Source organism: Gossypium hirsutum, chromosome A06, assembly GCF_007990345.1.
Source record: "Gossypium hirsutum isolate 1008001.06 chromosome A06, Gossypium_hirsutum_v2.1, whole genome shotgun sequence".
Classification (NCBI taxonomy): domain Eukaryota; kingdom Viridiplantae; phylum Streptophyta; class Magnoliopsida; order Malvales; family Malvaceae; genus Gossypium; species Gossypium hirsutum.
Genome location: NC_053429.1, coordinates 36,779,101 through 36,796,084, shown reverse-complemented (window position 1 = coordinate 36,796,084; position 16,984 = coordinate 36,779,101). Strand labels below are relative to the sequence as shown.

Here is a 16,984-nt window from a genome sequence, read left to right as displayed (position 1 = left end):
ATTATAGTCTCATTAATCACAATATCAGGTTTGGATCGTCTTTTAACTTAATGCCAACTGTGATCCTCCCAATTTCAAATGAACTGGTCACATTTATCGTATTCATTCATAATACACCATGTAATCATTTCAACAAGTAAAAATTGCATGATTAGTAGGATAGCAACCTACACCAATACAGGCCATATATCAAGGCCATACACAAAATGAATAGACATACCATTCAAGCCTTTACATTGCTAGCCAAAAGACATATATGACAAAATAACCCAAAAATACCTATAAATGCCATTGAACAAAATAAAGTATCTATGTACCAAAGCTGGACTAGTTGATAATGTGTTGACTCTCCAACTGTCTTCCAACCTTTACGAGTCCTCGAGCTCTGAAAGACAGGGAAAAGAGAGGGGTAAGCATTTTCATGCTTAGTAAGCTCGAATAACCGGAAAGTAAACTTACCAAGTAATTAGCATACATCTATAATAGATAAGGAAACCAACAAGTATGAAATGGTTCCCTATCACATGCACTCAACCAATGAGTTAGTCACATAACAAAACACCATGTAATTTATCTTAGATGAGCTCATTATTCAACATTTCATTTTGTACATGTATTTCATGTTAATCTCGTTGAGTGTCTAGGAAATCTCGATGGAATATCCATTAATCGTCAATTCATAAGGATGATCATTTCAGGTGTACACTCCTGCGAACCTCACATCTTATGGCAGGATTACCAGTCCAAGCTAAATCCCCCACATCGTAAATTCATAAGGTGATGTCGGGATGACCAGTCTAGGCTAAGTCCCTTATTGTGACAAACACCTTTAATGACTTCGGATCTTAATTACCGGTCTAGGCTAAATTCAGACCTTGATCGGATTACCTGTCCGGGCTAAATCCATAATGTACATGTATTTTTCGAGAGGCTCAATCATCCAAGGAACACCCATCCAAGCTAAATCCTTTTCATAATTGAGATCAGCGGATTACCCATCTAGGTTAAATCCTTTCTACAACACATGCAGGATCTCATTACACATGTAAAACATAGTTTATCCATCGAATTCCCTTTTTAACCTCAACCAAGACAATTTTTCAACACATCATTATTAGGAATGCATTTCATGAAATCTTATGCTATCAATAAATGCAATCATCATTCATTCACAAATCATATAATTAGGCATATTAGGAGTTTACTTTAAGTTATCCGAACTTACCTGGTATTCGTTTCGGTGCTGTGTTTCGGTTATTCCGAAACCTTTCATTTTCCTCGACCGATCTCCAGAGTTTGTTCCTCGGGGTCTATTACAACAAAATTAAATCATTAACACTTCACATTATACATTTCAAGTCTAAATTTCACCCCCAGTCCAAATGACCATTTTGCCCCTAACCTTCATATTTTTATGATTTAATCTTTAGGCTCGTATAATGAAACACATGCAAATTCTATCTTAACCAAGCCTAGTAAAATGTTTTTCCCTCTTATGGAAGCCTAGATTTTCCATTATTTCCCATTTCCACCACATATTTTACACCTTTTGCAAAAAGATCCTTTTAGGGGTTTTTCATGAAAACCACCTAGAAAATAGATGTTTAACACTCATCCAACTTTCATATTCCTCCATAATCCATCAAAATACAAGTAACTCATGCATGGGTAAATTTTTAAACATGAACCCTAGCATGAAATACAGGTAGAAATGAAGAGAGCAAGTTATCGGAATTTTAAAAATACAAAGAACATTAAAAACGGGGTTTGGGAGCACTTACTATTAAGCTTGAAAAGCTTGAAAACTCTAGCTATGGAGGGCTTGAGAGTTCCAGCTGGTATAAATGAGAAAATGGCTGATTTTTGTTTCATTTTTCCCATTTTATTTCATTAAAATGCCAAATGATCAAAATGCCCTTAAGCCCTTTCTTTAAAATTTCATCCATGCAAGCCCATTTTTGTCCAAAAACTTAAAAATTAGAAAAATTGCTCTCCAAGACCTTATAATTTATAATCTAAAGCAATTTCATACAAATTACTTCTAGAATCCAAATTTTGCAATTTATTCAATTTAGTCCCTGATTCCAATTGGACACCTTACTCAAAGAATTTCTTCATGAAACTTTAATACATGCATATTCTCATATTCTAGGCCTTATAATAATCATAAAATAAATATTTTGATGTCAGATTTGTGGTCCCGAAACCACTATTCTGACTAGGCCCTATTTCGGGATGTTACATTTGACAATAGTAACCGAGGCAAGTGTTCTAAAGGATGGGACTACCTGACATAGAGGCTATTCAGGTATCTATCGATTCTACGAGACAGTTTTGAAGCGAATCATTCCAGTGTCATTTTGAGGACGCAATGAGGGCATTGCAAGAATGGTAGGGTAGAATGTCACAAGCCGCGAATCAAAGCCCATGACGATTGCACAAAAAACATCTCATGAAGGTAAATAAATGAGGCTCATTCAATCCACTTGAATCGACCCGATTTGTGGAACATGTGAAGAAACCCATCTACTTGAAGCCTAGAAGGCCAAAAGAAGCATTTTAGGAAATTTAGGTTACCATGGCAAATAGGGAAACTTATCTTAAAAGATGTGATATCTGATAAAATTTGATTTTGTAATCTTAAAAGATTGAATCAATCTCTTAAGAATCTCAATTGTAGATATATTTTAATATTGATCGTCGATGTAACTCGATCTGTATCGTTGGCTTAGGAGGAGCTCAATTATAAATAAAGGCCTTCCCCCTCGTTTGTAATCATTCTAGGATACTCAATTGTAATCCTTCAAAGCGATAGAGATAATTTGAGAGAATTTACTCAAACAATTGGCGTGTTTTTGCTCTCTTGTGCCATTTTTTGTTCTTTAGTTGCTCTATTGTTTTGAGTTGTTTTTGCATAGATTGTGAGACAAAAGTTCTAACCCTATAACACTAGAGGGTCCTTAATTCATGCATATATATATATTAGTTTCATATTACTCTTGGTCTTGTAATTGGGATGGATGTATTTAAATTTTATTTTGTGATGTTGCTTGATAGGTTGAATCATAGGTGATTACGATTGCTTTTCATGAGCATGCATGCTTGTAGTTCTCCCTTAATTTGAGCTTTAATTTGGTTGAGCATAAAACTCAATTTGATTGACATTATAAATGTTTTAATATGCTAGCCATTGATTTAAGGATGTTTTGATGAATTATGATAAAAATCAAGCATGTTTTATTAAATGAGCGAACTAGGAATGTTTAAGGCCATTTTTCAGTGTAAATCATGTTTATTGAATGTGAAGGTTTTTCGATAGTTGATTTTGGTGATTTAAACTTGGGTTTTGAGCTTCCAAAGTTGAGTTTTGATATTGGAATGTTTTATGTCGAAGCAATGGCATTTCAAGTTAAATTTTGGCTCCAGAGGTTGTGGTTTTGATACATAACCCCAGGGATATTGAACAAGCCAAGCAGAGAGAAAAACTCTATAGTACTTGGACACCTTTGAACACCCACAAGTCAATATTAAATGGTTTTAAAGTTTAATTTCTTAAATAAATAAATTATTTTAGCCTCAAAAGTGCTCCAATAGCATTTCTCATTCATACTTACGTCAAGACAGGCGAGAGGTGTTACATAAACTATATACAACCATAATAACTCACATTTGCAATTCATTATAATGTGGTATAAATCATGAATGTTATATTTATGTGCGCTTAATGTTTATTCTATTAAAGTTTATGTTTTGTCGCATTAGGTCGAGTGGGAGAATGTAAGATTTTTAGCTTAATTATGTGAATCCAATTAAGTCTGGTGCCCAATTTAAAGGGAATAAAAGTTTTACTTTAATAGAAATTAAATCTTATACATTCATTCAGTTACTTTATGGACGTACCAAATTAAAAGTTGATCACTATAAATCGTTCTCCTTACATATTAGGGTTACACACACAAAAAGATACTCATAAAAATTATAGCCTTTATCACTTTAAGGTTTATGTAATTAAGAAAAAAAGTTAAGAGAATGAAATTAATTTATCAAGTGTTCTTCTTTGTCAAGACTAATGACTAACTCCAATTGATTGCCAAATATTAACTAATAAAAATCAAATTATTGTAAATATTCTAAAATTCATTATTTGTACAATATTAAAGTTTTGGTTTCCATAATGTTATAATGTTAAAAGAGCAGAAGATTGAGAACATGAGAACAAGAAACGGGAAAGGTTTTGACAAAAGAGGAAATTTTGGGTTAAATTTTTGCTTTGAATGACTTTGGGTAAAGCCAAAACTTTGGATTTTTGTTTTGAATAATTTTGGGTAAAATTAGAACTTTGGAAAAAAAATCAAAAGAATGTATGAAATAACTGTTATGCAATTTCATTTGTATGGCTCTCATTAGTTACATACCAGCCAGTGATTTTGAGAAGCATTAGTTACAACTAGAGGTGTGTATAGGCCGGGCTATCTGGCCCAGCCCGAAGGCTCGCCCTAAAAATGGGAGGGTTCGGGTAAAAACATAGGCCCGAAATATAGGTTTGGGCAAAAAACGAGGCCTGTTTAAAAAATAGGTCGGGCCTCGAGTAAAACTTTTTTGGCCGAAGCCCGACCCGAATTATATACTAAAAATATATACTTTTTTTATTTTTAATCATATTTACATTTTATTTTCAGTTTTAATATAACAATTTTTTATTATATTTTCAATTTGTGTATTGTTTTAAGAATTGTTTTAGTCTCATTTTTTATTTATTTCTTGTTTTAATATTTATTTTTATATTTTTAAATATATTTGATTTATTATATTTTAAAATTTTTTATTTAATGAAATAAGCTAAAACAATTTAATATGGGCCAGGCCGGGTCGGACTCGGGCTTAATAATTTTATTTCGGATCGAGCTTAGACAAATTTTTAGGCCCATATTTCGGGCCAAACTGAACTCGAGCCTAGAAAATGGACTTGAAATTTTGTCTGGACCCAGCCCAACCCGGCCATGCACACCTCTAATTAGAAGAACTATTTTCTTAAAGACGAGTTTACATGATTTCATGAAATCATGAAGAGCCATACAAACCATTTGGTTGGGCATAATGGATTGGAACCCTTGGGTCTCTAATATTCACCGTGGTTGGTCGGAGGAACGACGACGATGGTGAGTGCTAGCGATAGTTTTCGTGCACCTAAAGTTTCGGCTGGAAAAGCTGAACTTCTACTAGGAAAGAAGAAAGAGAAACGAATAAAGAAAAAAACAAGGGAAATCTTTTAATATTAAGAGAAAAATAAAAAATGCATTCGGGCATTTGAGTTCGATCGGCTTAAACCATCAAATCAGATTTTTTTTAATGGAAACAATTTTGATGGAAGGAAAGTAAATGAGATACAATAATCAAAATTAATATAAGGATGAAATGATATTAAGCTTATTATATTTATTTACATATATAAAAAATATTTAAAAGAATATCGATAAACTTAAAAATATGATACTATAGTAATTACCTTAATCTCAAAATTACCAGTCACCTTAGGAAGGGGTGAACAAACAATTCCCATTAGAGTTTTTCTCATTTTTTTAGGTTCTTGGGAATGCAAAATAAGGTTTCATTTGTATATTCTTTTTTACTTTCCAGGCTGGCAAAGGCATTCCTCGAAGTTGGTAAGATATATTCTTTAACCTTGTCGGACATGGCTGATCAACCACCCCCTTCTCTATGTACTTCGGTTAAAATATACACTTTAAATAAAGTAAAAATTATTAACTAAAGTTTGACATTTAATTTTTATATTTAAAATTTTAAATAATTCTATTCACACTATTAATATCTCAAATTAAAATTCAAGATTAATATATTTATTATATCTTTGTCAATTTGAATTTGGTTAGACAAGCTCTTATTTTTCCTATAAATACTTTTATTGAATACAGTTTTCACATAATTCTATATGTATTTATGAGATCGAGTATGAAATTTTATTTACTCACTTTAAATTGAGTATCTGTTTCCCTCCTTTTTCAGCTAGGATTAGAAATCCTATATTTTACATATTCATACAATTGAGTCTTTGGGTTTTCAAAATAGTATAAGAAGAAATGTTTCGAATCATTGCTATTTGACTCGAATCTATTCTAAAAGAGTCGAGGCATTTCGAATTGTTTGTTAAAACGAACAAAGTCAAGGAAAACCTTTGAAATTATTTCAATATTGGACATTGGACATGTAATAGTTCCGATGTCGGTTAGTAAAGAGATTTCTCTCCACTCAAAATTTTAATATATTAAGCATTCATTCTGAATTTCATTTACCTATCTGACTATTAATTTTAAAATAAACGTATTAGTTTCTTTCAACACTATCCCTCTCCTTCTCCACCTCTATTAATACCAAATAATATTTATACAATCATATTATTTTCAAAAACAATTTTTCATTCATAATATAAACATAATAATAAGTAAATTTTGAAGGAAAATAATAATTATATAAATCATTGAATTAGAATTCTTAATTAAAAAATAACATGATTTAATTATTATCAAGTATTCAAAATAAAGATACCAGTTATATAAATTAAAAATTTCCCCGACAATGGCTTTTCATTTGTCCCGTAGTTGCCTTGCGATTCCTTTTGAGCAGTACCCGATCACATGCATGAGCATTTAAAAGTAGCTTTATCCCATGATTTAATCAAACATTGTAAGCATATCTTTTGAAAATAAAATAATGTGTGCTTTATTCCTTAATGATTTATTATAAATACCGGGCATCAAAGCTAATTAAAGAAACAATTCAAAGGGCCAAAAAAAAGTAGCCCAAGGGGAAAAATTTGCTAGTGGAAAGAAAATGAAGAGAAGGGTTTCTCAATGGATCATTTTCATAATTGTATGTTTCTTAAGTGAAACAGCTTTCATCTCACCATCACAGGCTACTGTCAATGATCTCAAGCAATCGATGAAGGAAAAACAACTCAAAGGTAAGTATTCTTTTTTTTTTCTTATTGAAAAAAGAATTTTAAATTTTGTAAATGGAGAAAATAGATCACGAAATTTAATAAACCCATTTAATTTTTTTTCCATGCAGATTTTTTGGATAGACATGAAAAAACAATCAAGGGTTGGCATGAAGCACTTCATTTGAAGATGGTTCAAAGAGAAAAGAAAGTAATTATTGAGCAGAAGAAGAAAGGAGGGAAAGGAGGCGGAAGCTATGGCGGTGGAAGTCTTCTTCGACCTCGTGCCAAAAAGAGTGCAGCAAACTTTCTCCATCCAACAACATTCCTTAGATTTCTATTACCTGGTTTAATCCCCACTATGTTCTTTTTATAACTTGGATATAAGCCCCTATTATATATATATGTACCCCTCAAATATGTGTTAAGTGTTGGTCACTTTTTTATTTTTATTTTTTTTAAAATATCATTTGGAATTTTATTCAATTAATCAAAAAATAAAGCTTAAGCAACAAACGGGCAAAACAATAAAGTTGGGCTAACCCAATCAGCCCAATAATCCAACAAAGAAAGGAGCTTACTCTTGAAGCAATTAATGCGACACAACTCCTGTGATCCAACAACTAGATAGTAACCCCTCAATAATTTATCTTTTTTTTTTTTCCAATTACTAGAAACCATCCGACTTCCATTTCATCTCTCTTCTCTATATGCTTCTTGTCCCCCAACTTGCCAAACTAAGAAAAAACCCAGACCAAAAACATTATCCCCTATGATCCATTTCCACTTATTCTCTAACATACTCAGGAAACCCATTTCTCATCAAGCATCGATCCCCTTTCTTTAGACCTATTGCAGCCAGCAAATGAGCAACCCAATTCGTTAATTTTTGCCCATGTTTAAATTGACAGGTTTGAAATCTTTTACCCAGCCCTTGCCCATCTCTAATATAAGCACAAATTTTTTATTTATCACCCCTCCTTTGTGTATTTTTTTTACAATAGATAGGGCATCTCCTTCAATTTCGACTGTCGTAAACCCCAGATCCAGGCCCAGTTGAACGCATGCAATAGCCTCGACTGCGAACACCAAGGGTACATTATCATTTAACTCAACCCTAAAACTCAATACCCGCCCCATAGAATCTCTAATTGCAATCACTGAGCAAGATTTGCTTTCATGTTTTCTGTATGCTGCATCAAAGTTTATTTTCACAAATGGGTTCTCTGTTGGCTGCCACTTTTTCAACTCCATTCTTTGAACATGTATGGAATTATTCAACCATCTAGTTTTTGAACATAATTCCTAATAAAATTCGTTATGGCTAAACTTGTTTTCCTTTGCCCCTCATGACCAATTTGTTTCTTTCAGTCCATATTACCCATAAAGCACAGACAAAAAGACAACATTGAATGGTAGAATTTTTCTAAAAAAAACCTGGTAACCCAGTACATAAGCTCTATGTATAATACTGAATTTGGCCAATTCCAATTCAATTGATGCCACATCTCCTTTGTCACAAGACAATCACGCAGAACATGTACTCTGGATTCAACCTTTCCTATGCATCTCGGGCATATTATTGTATTTCTTGATCTTTTATACTGTAGATTAAATAGCGTAGGAAATTATTTTTTTTAAAAACACCAAATTGTAATATTCAGTTTTTAGGGTAGATTCAAGCCCCATAATTTCTTGTAAAAATTTGTATGCTCAGTTTGGTTGTATAAATGAGTAAGCTCAATAAACTATTGTAAAAGAGACTTATAGGCACCGCGAACTGAGAATTCCCTCGATGCCTCCTCTCTCTCTACACTTAGTAGTCTTCATGCGAGAACCTTGACAAAGAGATGCTCAGAATTCTTTTAGCATCACTTTCATAGAAGGTATACATTATGAACTCCACTTTCCATTTCCTTATGACATTGTCAACTAGATCTGCCACAATAAAAGTTTCAGAACAACTCTCACCATTTTGAATTCTGTAATCCACAGCTCCTGGTAACCATGCAGCCTCCCTTACTAGAATTTTAGTGTAATAGCCCGATTTAGGGCCTAGTCAGAATAGTGGTCTTAGGACCACAAATTCAGAGTTGAATAAATTATTTTATTATTATTTTAGAGTCATTGCATGTTTATATAAGTGTATAAAAATTTTGGTGAGTTAATTTTGACGTTTGCGAGTCTAATTGCGAGAAAGGACTAAATCGCATAAAATGCAAAACTCCTAAATTGATAGTTGAAAGTATCAAATAGCTAGAGAATAAAAATTGAAGGTCTTTAAAGGGAAATTAGACCCTATTGTGATAGCTTGGCCGGCCATGGGAGGTAAAAATGTTGAAAAGTCAACATTAGGTAAGTTGATGACATAATGTATGATATAATAATGCCCTAAGCCTAGCTATCATCTTTTTTCTTTCACTCTTTCTTCTTTACCATCGATTTTTTAGTCGTTGTTAGGGGTTTGAGCTTCAAAAATTTCAGCAACTCATTCCTTTTACAAGTAAGTGATTTTTATGGCTTTTCTTGAATATTTTTGTACTTTTGAGACCCTTGGAGCAATAGCTTTCAAATGAGGGTACTATTTTGCAAAATGAATAAGAGTTTAGGGTTTTTACATGAAAGGATTTGTAATTTTGCTGAGTTTTTGTGAAAGAAAATGAGTCTTGGGTGTCTTATAACCAATTTTTGTGAAAGGTGTTAGCATGAAAACACCTAAAAGGACCATTTTGTACAAGTTGTAAAATAGATGTTAAATATGTGAAATAGTGAGAATTTGGAGTTGCTATAAGAGTAAAAAGGGTTTGGCTAGGCTTAAGATGTGAAGCAATTCGACAAAAATCGATTTTCGGACTTAGGGGTAAAATGGTCATTCTGCAAAAGTCTAGGGGCAAATTGGTAATCTTGCCCAATTATGAATTGTAGAGTGCCTAGATTGATAAAGTGACTAAATAAATGCATTTTTCTATTATAGATCAAGAAATACCAAATCCGAACCTAGACCGGGGGAAAGCCAAGCAAATCGACTAAATCGACTCGTTGCCATATTTTGTAATCCGATGTAAGTTGTATGTAAATAATACAACTACAATGTTAATATATGTGTTGAATTGTACTTGAGATTAATATAGCATGAATTGCTTGATTGTGGAATTGAGAAAGCATGATGGTAATAGAGATAGTAGAGTTCCAGTTTGAACCTAGGAAATAAATTAGAGATTCATGCCATAACATATGGGTTATTGTGAGCTAGTGTAAGACATGTCTGGGACATGCATCAGCCACATTATGAGAGCCAGTGTAAGACCATGTCTGGCACATGGCATCGGCATTGAGACAGGTGCTAGTGTAAGAATGTCTGGGACATGCATCAGCCTCGAGACGTAAGCTAGTGTAAGACAGGTTTGGGACATGCATCGGCTACGAGATCTGTCAATGTAAGACCATGTCTGGGACTTGGTATCGGCACAGATATACTGGAACTTGTGTAAGACTATGTCGGGGACATGAAGTCGATGTCTAACCCCATATTTGAGGCTAAATGAATATCCGATAATGTTCAATATAGTTCAATGGTGAAAGTATGATTTAAAGTTAACTAGAAAAGTATAACCGTGTTGTGAGTGGTACAGGTACCCATATGGTATGTATGAAATGTGAGTTCAATATATGCTATATGAGGTGTAATGAATATTGATGAGTAAGTTTTGCTTATGCCACTTGTGTATTATGATACTTTTTGATGAATGGTAAAGATATGTTGTATATTTATTTATGTGCAACTTACTAAGCTTTATGCTTACTCCCTCTTTTTTCCATTTTCTTATAGTGCTGCCTATCTAACTTAAGGATCAACGAAAGTCAAAGATATCGATCGCACTATCAATCGAAGCTTTTGGTATAGTTTGATTTATATTTTTAAATATGGCTTGTATAGGGCTTAGACTTTGCTATTTTTGTGTCATTGAAAACTGGCCAAATGTGTTGTCTTGGGTTAGGAACCCTTCATTTCGTATTAAGCCTTGAATAATGGCTAATATTCATTTTGATTTATATGTAAAGATGTTATTTTCATAGATAAGTAAAATGCACAAATGGAATGTTGTTTATAGTGGCTGATTTGGTTGCTCGGGATAGTCTTATCTTGATTGTGGTTGCTACTATGTAGGTTGTGTAAGTAAGGGTGGCAAATAGACTTATATTGTCCACACGGTTTGCCTTATGGGTGTGTGGTCCGGTCATGTTCCCTTGTACATAAAAATTTCAAGTCAATATGCATGACAGTAAACACACTGGCAGAGACACGATCGTGTATCTCAGCTATGTAATAGACACGGCCTAGCACACGAGTGTGTGCATTGGTTGTGTGATATTTTGGGGATGCTAACGTCAGAAACAGAATGTCCATTTTTTTGCACACGGGTTAGGACACAGGCGTGTCATGGCCGTGTGAAGGACACAAGCCAGGCACACGGGCGTGTGCCAGGCCATGTGAAAACCCCTTTAGGTGTGCTTTTAGAATTAATTCCATACAAGTGGAGGACACGGGTGTGTCCTTATATTACCTAGGCCGTGTGAGCCACACAGGCCATCAACACGACCATGTTGAAATGGCCACACGGGCATGTGCCCTATTTCAAAGTCAAATTTTTTATAGAGGGTTTGAATACCCGAGTTGATCCCGAATAGTTTTCAATGGTCGATTTGGGGCTCGTAGGCACATAATAAAAAGTTTTATGTTGAAATTGAAAAGTTTTAATTTGGATCAAGTCTGGTGACTTGGGAAACGTTTGTGTGCATAAGATCAAGTTAAGTAATGCCTCGTATTTCGCTCTAGCATGGGTTACGGGTATAGGGTGTTACATTTAGTGGTATAAGAGCTATAGTTTAGTCGGTTCTATGACTAACCTAGCAAGAGAACGAGTCTAGCTATACATGCCATAACTGTATATTGATAGTGTGACGACTTCTGACGATTATAAATTGTATTTCTATATAGTAAATGGATCCTGATAGAGCCACGGCGGATGACGTAAAGAGTAACGCCCCAGCTCCCGTCGAGGGGACTATGCTAGTTGAGAGCAAGCCCGTGACTATGGGCCAAGGTGAAAGGGCTAGAGAAACCTATCTTCGAATGGTGGACACTTGGTACTCAGATTCGCTGTGAATCCGAGCACTCCACCTCCCTCACCTTCTCTGATTCTTTAGTATGCCCCGGTAGATCCGCAAGGCACGAACTTGATTAGGAGGGAGAAGCCTCTGGTAGACAAGATTAGAAAGTAAGGGGCTGAGGAGTTCCGGGCTAACTTAGATGACGACTCGGAGAAAGCAAAGTTTTGGTTAAAGAATACTGTCAAGGTGTTTGATGAATTGTCGTGCATGCCTGAAGAGTGCGTAAAGTGTGCAGTGTCACTCCTACGAGATTCGGCTTATCAGTGGTGGAATACTCTCGTGTCCGTTGTACCGAGAGAGAGGATCATTTGGTAATTCTTCCAGGAAGAATTTCAAAAAAGGTATATTAGCCAGAGATTTATAAACCAAAAAAGGAAGGAATTTTTAGAGTTAAAGTAAGGTAGTAGAACAGTGATGGAGTATGAACGAGAGTTTGTGAAACTTAGCAAATACGCGCCGGAGTGCGTGTCCTCAGAAGCCGCCATGTGTAACAGGTTCGAGGATGGTCTTAATGAAGATATCTGAGTATTTGTTGGCATCTTAGAACTAAGAGAATTTGTAGTGCTCTTTGAGAGAGCAGGCAAGGTAGAAGAGCTAGTGAAAGAGAGGAGGAAAGCGGCTATTGAGTCGCGAGATTCAAAGAAGAGACAGATGGGGAAGTCACATTAGTCTTCATTTAAGAGACCGAAGGAATTTGCTACTCGATCGAATACTTCAGTGGGGTTTTCGAATAGAAACAAGAACCGACAGAACACAACTTCTAGAGCCCAGACCACTTCTGTCGCGAGCGTCGGTAGTGCTTGGCCGAATAGGCCAAAATGTTCGCAATGTGGTAGGCGCCACTGCAGCAATTGTTGGGGGAATGAAAGGGGCTGTTTTAAGTGTGGATCATTAGAACATTTCATCCAAGACTGTCCTAAAATGGAAGAGAGAGAGAAAAAACAAGAAGCGAAGGCATGTAGTGCTCCTTCGAGGGGTAGGCCACAAAAGAGCTCTGAAAGTGGGACTACTAGCAGGGGTGCGCCCAGAGATGCTGCAGTGAGGTTCGAGGGCAGATCGCCTGCAAGGACTTACGCTATTCGTGCCTGTGAAGTGGCAGAAGCTCCCGATGTGATCACGAGTACTTTTTCTATTGATTGAATATTTGTTGTTGCTTTAATTGATCCGGGGTCTACCCACTTTTACATTTGTATAGAATTGATACCTCATATGAACATGATAGTAGAGTCCACTGAGTTTGTAATAAAAGTGTCTAACCCTTTAGGCAGACATGTGCTAGTGGACCAAGTATGTAGAAATTGTCCTTTGACAATTAGAGGTCATTGTTTTCAGGCTAACTTGATGTTATTGTCGTTTAATGAATTTCATATAATCCTTGGGATAGATTGGTTGACTTTTCATAGTTTTGTAGTGGACTATGGGAGAAAAGTTATTGAGTTGAAATGTGAAGACGGAAATGTTCTTCGGGTTGGGCCAGATGAATCAGATAATTTGCCTGTAATAGTATCGTCTTCGACTGTTGAGGAATATTTGAGGAAATGATCACTTTTGTGCTAAATACTCAAGTGTCTGAGTTGAAGACAGAATCGATACCAGTGGTTTGTGAGTTTACAGACATATTTCCAGAGGAATTACTATGATTACCTCCAGTGAGGAAAGTAGAGTTTGGAATCGAGTTGATACTGGGCACGGCACCCATCTCAATTGCTCCGTATAGGATGGCTCCTACGGAGTTAAAGGAGTTGAAAGCTCAACTACAAGAGTTAACTAACAAGGGCTTTGCGAGATCGAGCTTTTCCCCGTGGGTGCTCCAGTGCTCTTTGTGAAAAAGAAAGATAGGTCGATAAGGTTATGCATCGACTATAGTTAGGTTAATAAGGTAACAGTGAAGAACAAGTATCCTTTGCCAAGGATCGATGACCTGTTTGATCAGTTAAAGGGAGCCAGTGTATTTTCCAAGATTGACTTGAGGTCAGGATACTACTAGTTAAGAGTGAAAGAGAAAGATGTACCGAAGATTGCGTTTCGGACAAGATACGGGCATTATGAGTTCCTCTTCATGCCCTTTGGTTTGACTAATGCCCGGCGGTGTTTATGGATTTGATGAACCCATTTTTCGGCCGTATTTGGATAAGTTCACAGTGGTACTGATTTACTTGCATGATAAGAGTGAACATGCGAAGCATTTGAGGACTATATTACAGACCCTGAGAGACAAAAAAATGTACGCCAAGTTCAGTAAGAGCAAATTCTAGCTTAGGGAGGTTGGATTTTTAGGACACATTGTGTCGGGTGACGGGATTAGAGTTGACCCAAGCAAAATTTCGGCTATTGTTGAATGGAAATCACCGAAGAATGTGACGGAAGTCCGAAGCTTATTGGGTTTGGTCAGATACTATAGAAGGTTTGTTCAAGGGTTTTCTATGATCACTACACCAATAATGAGGCTACTACAGAAGGATGTCAAATTCGAGTGGTCAGAAAGTGCCAACAAAGTTTGAGAAATCAAAGATTTTGTTGACTGAAGCCCCACTGCTAGTGCAACCAGAGTCGGGTAAGGAATTTGTGATATATAGTGATGCCTCCTTAAATAGGTTGGGGTGTGTACTTATGCAAAAAGGAAAATTTATAGCCTATGCTTCAAGATAGCTAAAGCCACATGAGAAAAATTACCCAACACACGATCTAGAGTTGGCTGCCATCGTGTTTGCATTGAAGATTTGGAGACACCATTTGTATGGTGAGAAATGCCGAATATTTACCGATAAAAAAAGTCTCAAATATTTGATGACTCAAAAGAGTTGAATCTATGGCAACAAAGGTGGCTAGAGCTGATAAAGGATTACGAGTTGGTAATTGACTATCACCCGGGCAAGGCGAATGTGGTCGCCGATGCCTTGAGTAGAAAATCATTATTTGTGTTGAGAGCAATGGATGCCCAAATGGCTTTATTAGATGATGGTTCGATCCTAGCAGAGTTGAGAGCTAAACCGACATTACTACAAGAGATTTGTGAGGCTCAGAAAGATGATAAGGAGTTGCAAGCTAAGAAGACTCAGTATGAGACGGAAAATGAATCTAAGTTTTGTATTGGTGTTGATGGATGTTTAATGTTCAAAAATAGAGTTTATGTACCCAAAGGCAATGAGCTTATTTAGAAGATTCTGTGAGAGGCACATAATGGTTGTTTGTTTGTCCACCCAGGCAGTGTAAAAATGTATAACAACCTGAAGAAAATGTATTGGTGGTCGGGGATGAAAAGAGATATTTCAGAGTTTGTTTCCAAGTGTCTTGTGTGTCAACAAGTGAAGGCTGAACACCAAGTACCTTCAGGTCTACTTCTTCCTATAACGGTTCTAGAGTGGAAGTGGGATTAGATTAACATGGATTTTGTGACGGGCTTTTTGGTAACCCGGAAGAAAAAGGATGTTGTTTGGGTTATTGTGGATAGATGAACAAAGTCAGTACATTTTATACCAGTGTGTCCTGACTACTCCCTTGAAATATTGGCTAACTTGTATGTTTCTGAGATTGTGAGGCTACATGGAGTGCCTTTGTCGATTATTTTGGATAGAGACCCGATATTTACCTCAAGGTTTTGGAAAAAGTTACAAGAGGTATTGGGGACAAAGTTGAGTTTTAGCACGGCATTCTATCCGCAAGCCGACGGTCAGTCAGAGAAAGTGATTTAGATTTTAGAGGACATGTTACGGTGTTGCATTCTCGAGTTTCAGGGAACTTGGGAAAGATACTTACCATTGATTGAATTCGCCTACAACAACAGTTATCAGAAAAGTATGAAAATGGCACATTATGAGGCTTTATATGGGTGAAAGGGTCGAACTCTCTTATATTGGACGGAACTCAGAGAGAGTTGGATTCACAGAGTCAATTTAATCAAAGAGACTGAATAGAAAGTTAAAGTGATTCGTGACTGCTTGAAGGCCACTTCGGATAGACAGAAATCCTATGCAGATTTAAAACATAAAGAGATTAAATTTCAAGTGGGTGATCAAGTGTTTTTGAAAGTATCCCCGTGGAGGAAAGTCATCAGATTTGGTAGAAGAGGCAAGTTGAGTCATCACTTCATAAGACCTTATGAGGTTATGGAGAGAGTAAGACTGGTTCCCTATCTTTTGGCTTTGCCACCAGAATTGGAAAAGATTCACAAAGTGTGTCATGTATCTGTGCTATATTGGTATAGATCAGACCCTTCGTATGTGGTTGCCCCAACCGAGACTGAAATTTATCCGGACATGACTTATGGCAAATAGCCGATCTAGATTTTAGCTCGGGAACTCAAACAATTGAGGAATAAGAGTATTGCACTCGTGAAAGTTTTGTGGCATAGACATGGATTCGAAGAAGCCACATAGGAACCTGAGGAGACTATAAGAGATCAATACCCAAACTTATTCGCTGGTAAGATTTTTGGGGACAAAAATCCCTAAGGGGGAAGAAATGTAACAGCCCGATTTAAGGACTAGTAAGAGTAATGGTTTCGGGACCACAAATCTAGAGTTGAATAAATTATTTTATTATTATTTTGGAGTCACTGCATGTTTATATAAGTGTATAAAAAATTTGGTGATTTAATTTTGACGTTTGTGAGTCCAACTGCGAGAAAGGACTAAATCGCAAAAAATACAAAAGTCCTAAATTGATAGCTAAAAGTGTCAAATAGCTAGAGAATAAAAAATGAAGGTCTTTAAAGGGCAATTAGACCCTATTGTGATAGCTTGGCCGGCCACGGGAGGTAAAAATGTTGAAAAGTTAACATTAGGTAAGTTGATGACATAATGTATGATATAATAATGCCCTAAGCCTAACTATCATCTTTTTTTCTTTCATTCTTTC

The 16,984-nt window shown here is 35.9% G+C and overlaps 1 protein-coding gene across 4 annotated transcripts; it reads left to right on the top strand.

Moving 5' to 3' along the window:
* Window positions 1–6,770: 6,770 nt before the first annotated feature.
* On the top strand, window positions 6,771–11,066 carry LOC107962901 (uncharacterized). 4 transcript variants are annotated; one of them, XR_005928630.1, is made up of 5 exons: window positions 6,771–6,979; window positions 7,087–7,866; window positions 7,960–8,841; window positions 9,930–10,016; window positions 10,785–11,066. XR_005928630.1 is itself a non-coding variant. In XM_016899454.2 (2 exons), the coding sequence occupies exons 1-2, from the start codon at window positions 6,850–6,852 to the stop codon at window positions 7,329–7,331; spliced, it is 375 nt and encodes a 124-aa protein (XP_016754943.1). In that variant the 5' UTR covers window positions 6,776–6,849; the 3' UTR covers window positions 7,332–7,436. The 4 variants fall into 4 exon arrangements, 1 of the variants encoding a protein (XP_016754943.1); XR_005928628.1 differs by having other exon boundaries at window positions 6,772–6,979; window positions 7,960–8,049; XR_005928629.1 differs by lacking the exon at window positions 9,930–10,016 and having other exon boundaries at window positions 6,772–6,979; window positions 7,960–8,049.
* The last annotated feature ends 5,918 nt before the right edge of the window (window positions 11,067–16,984 follow it).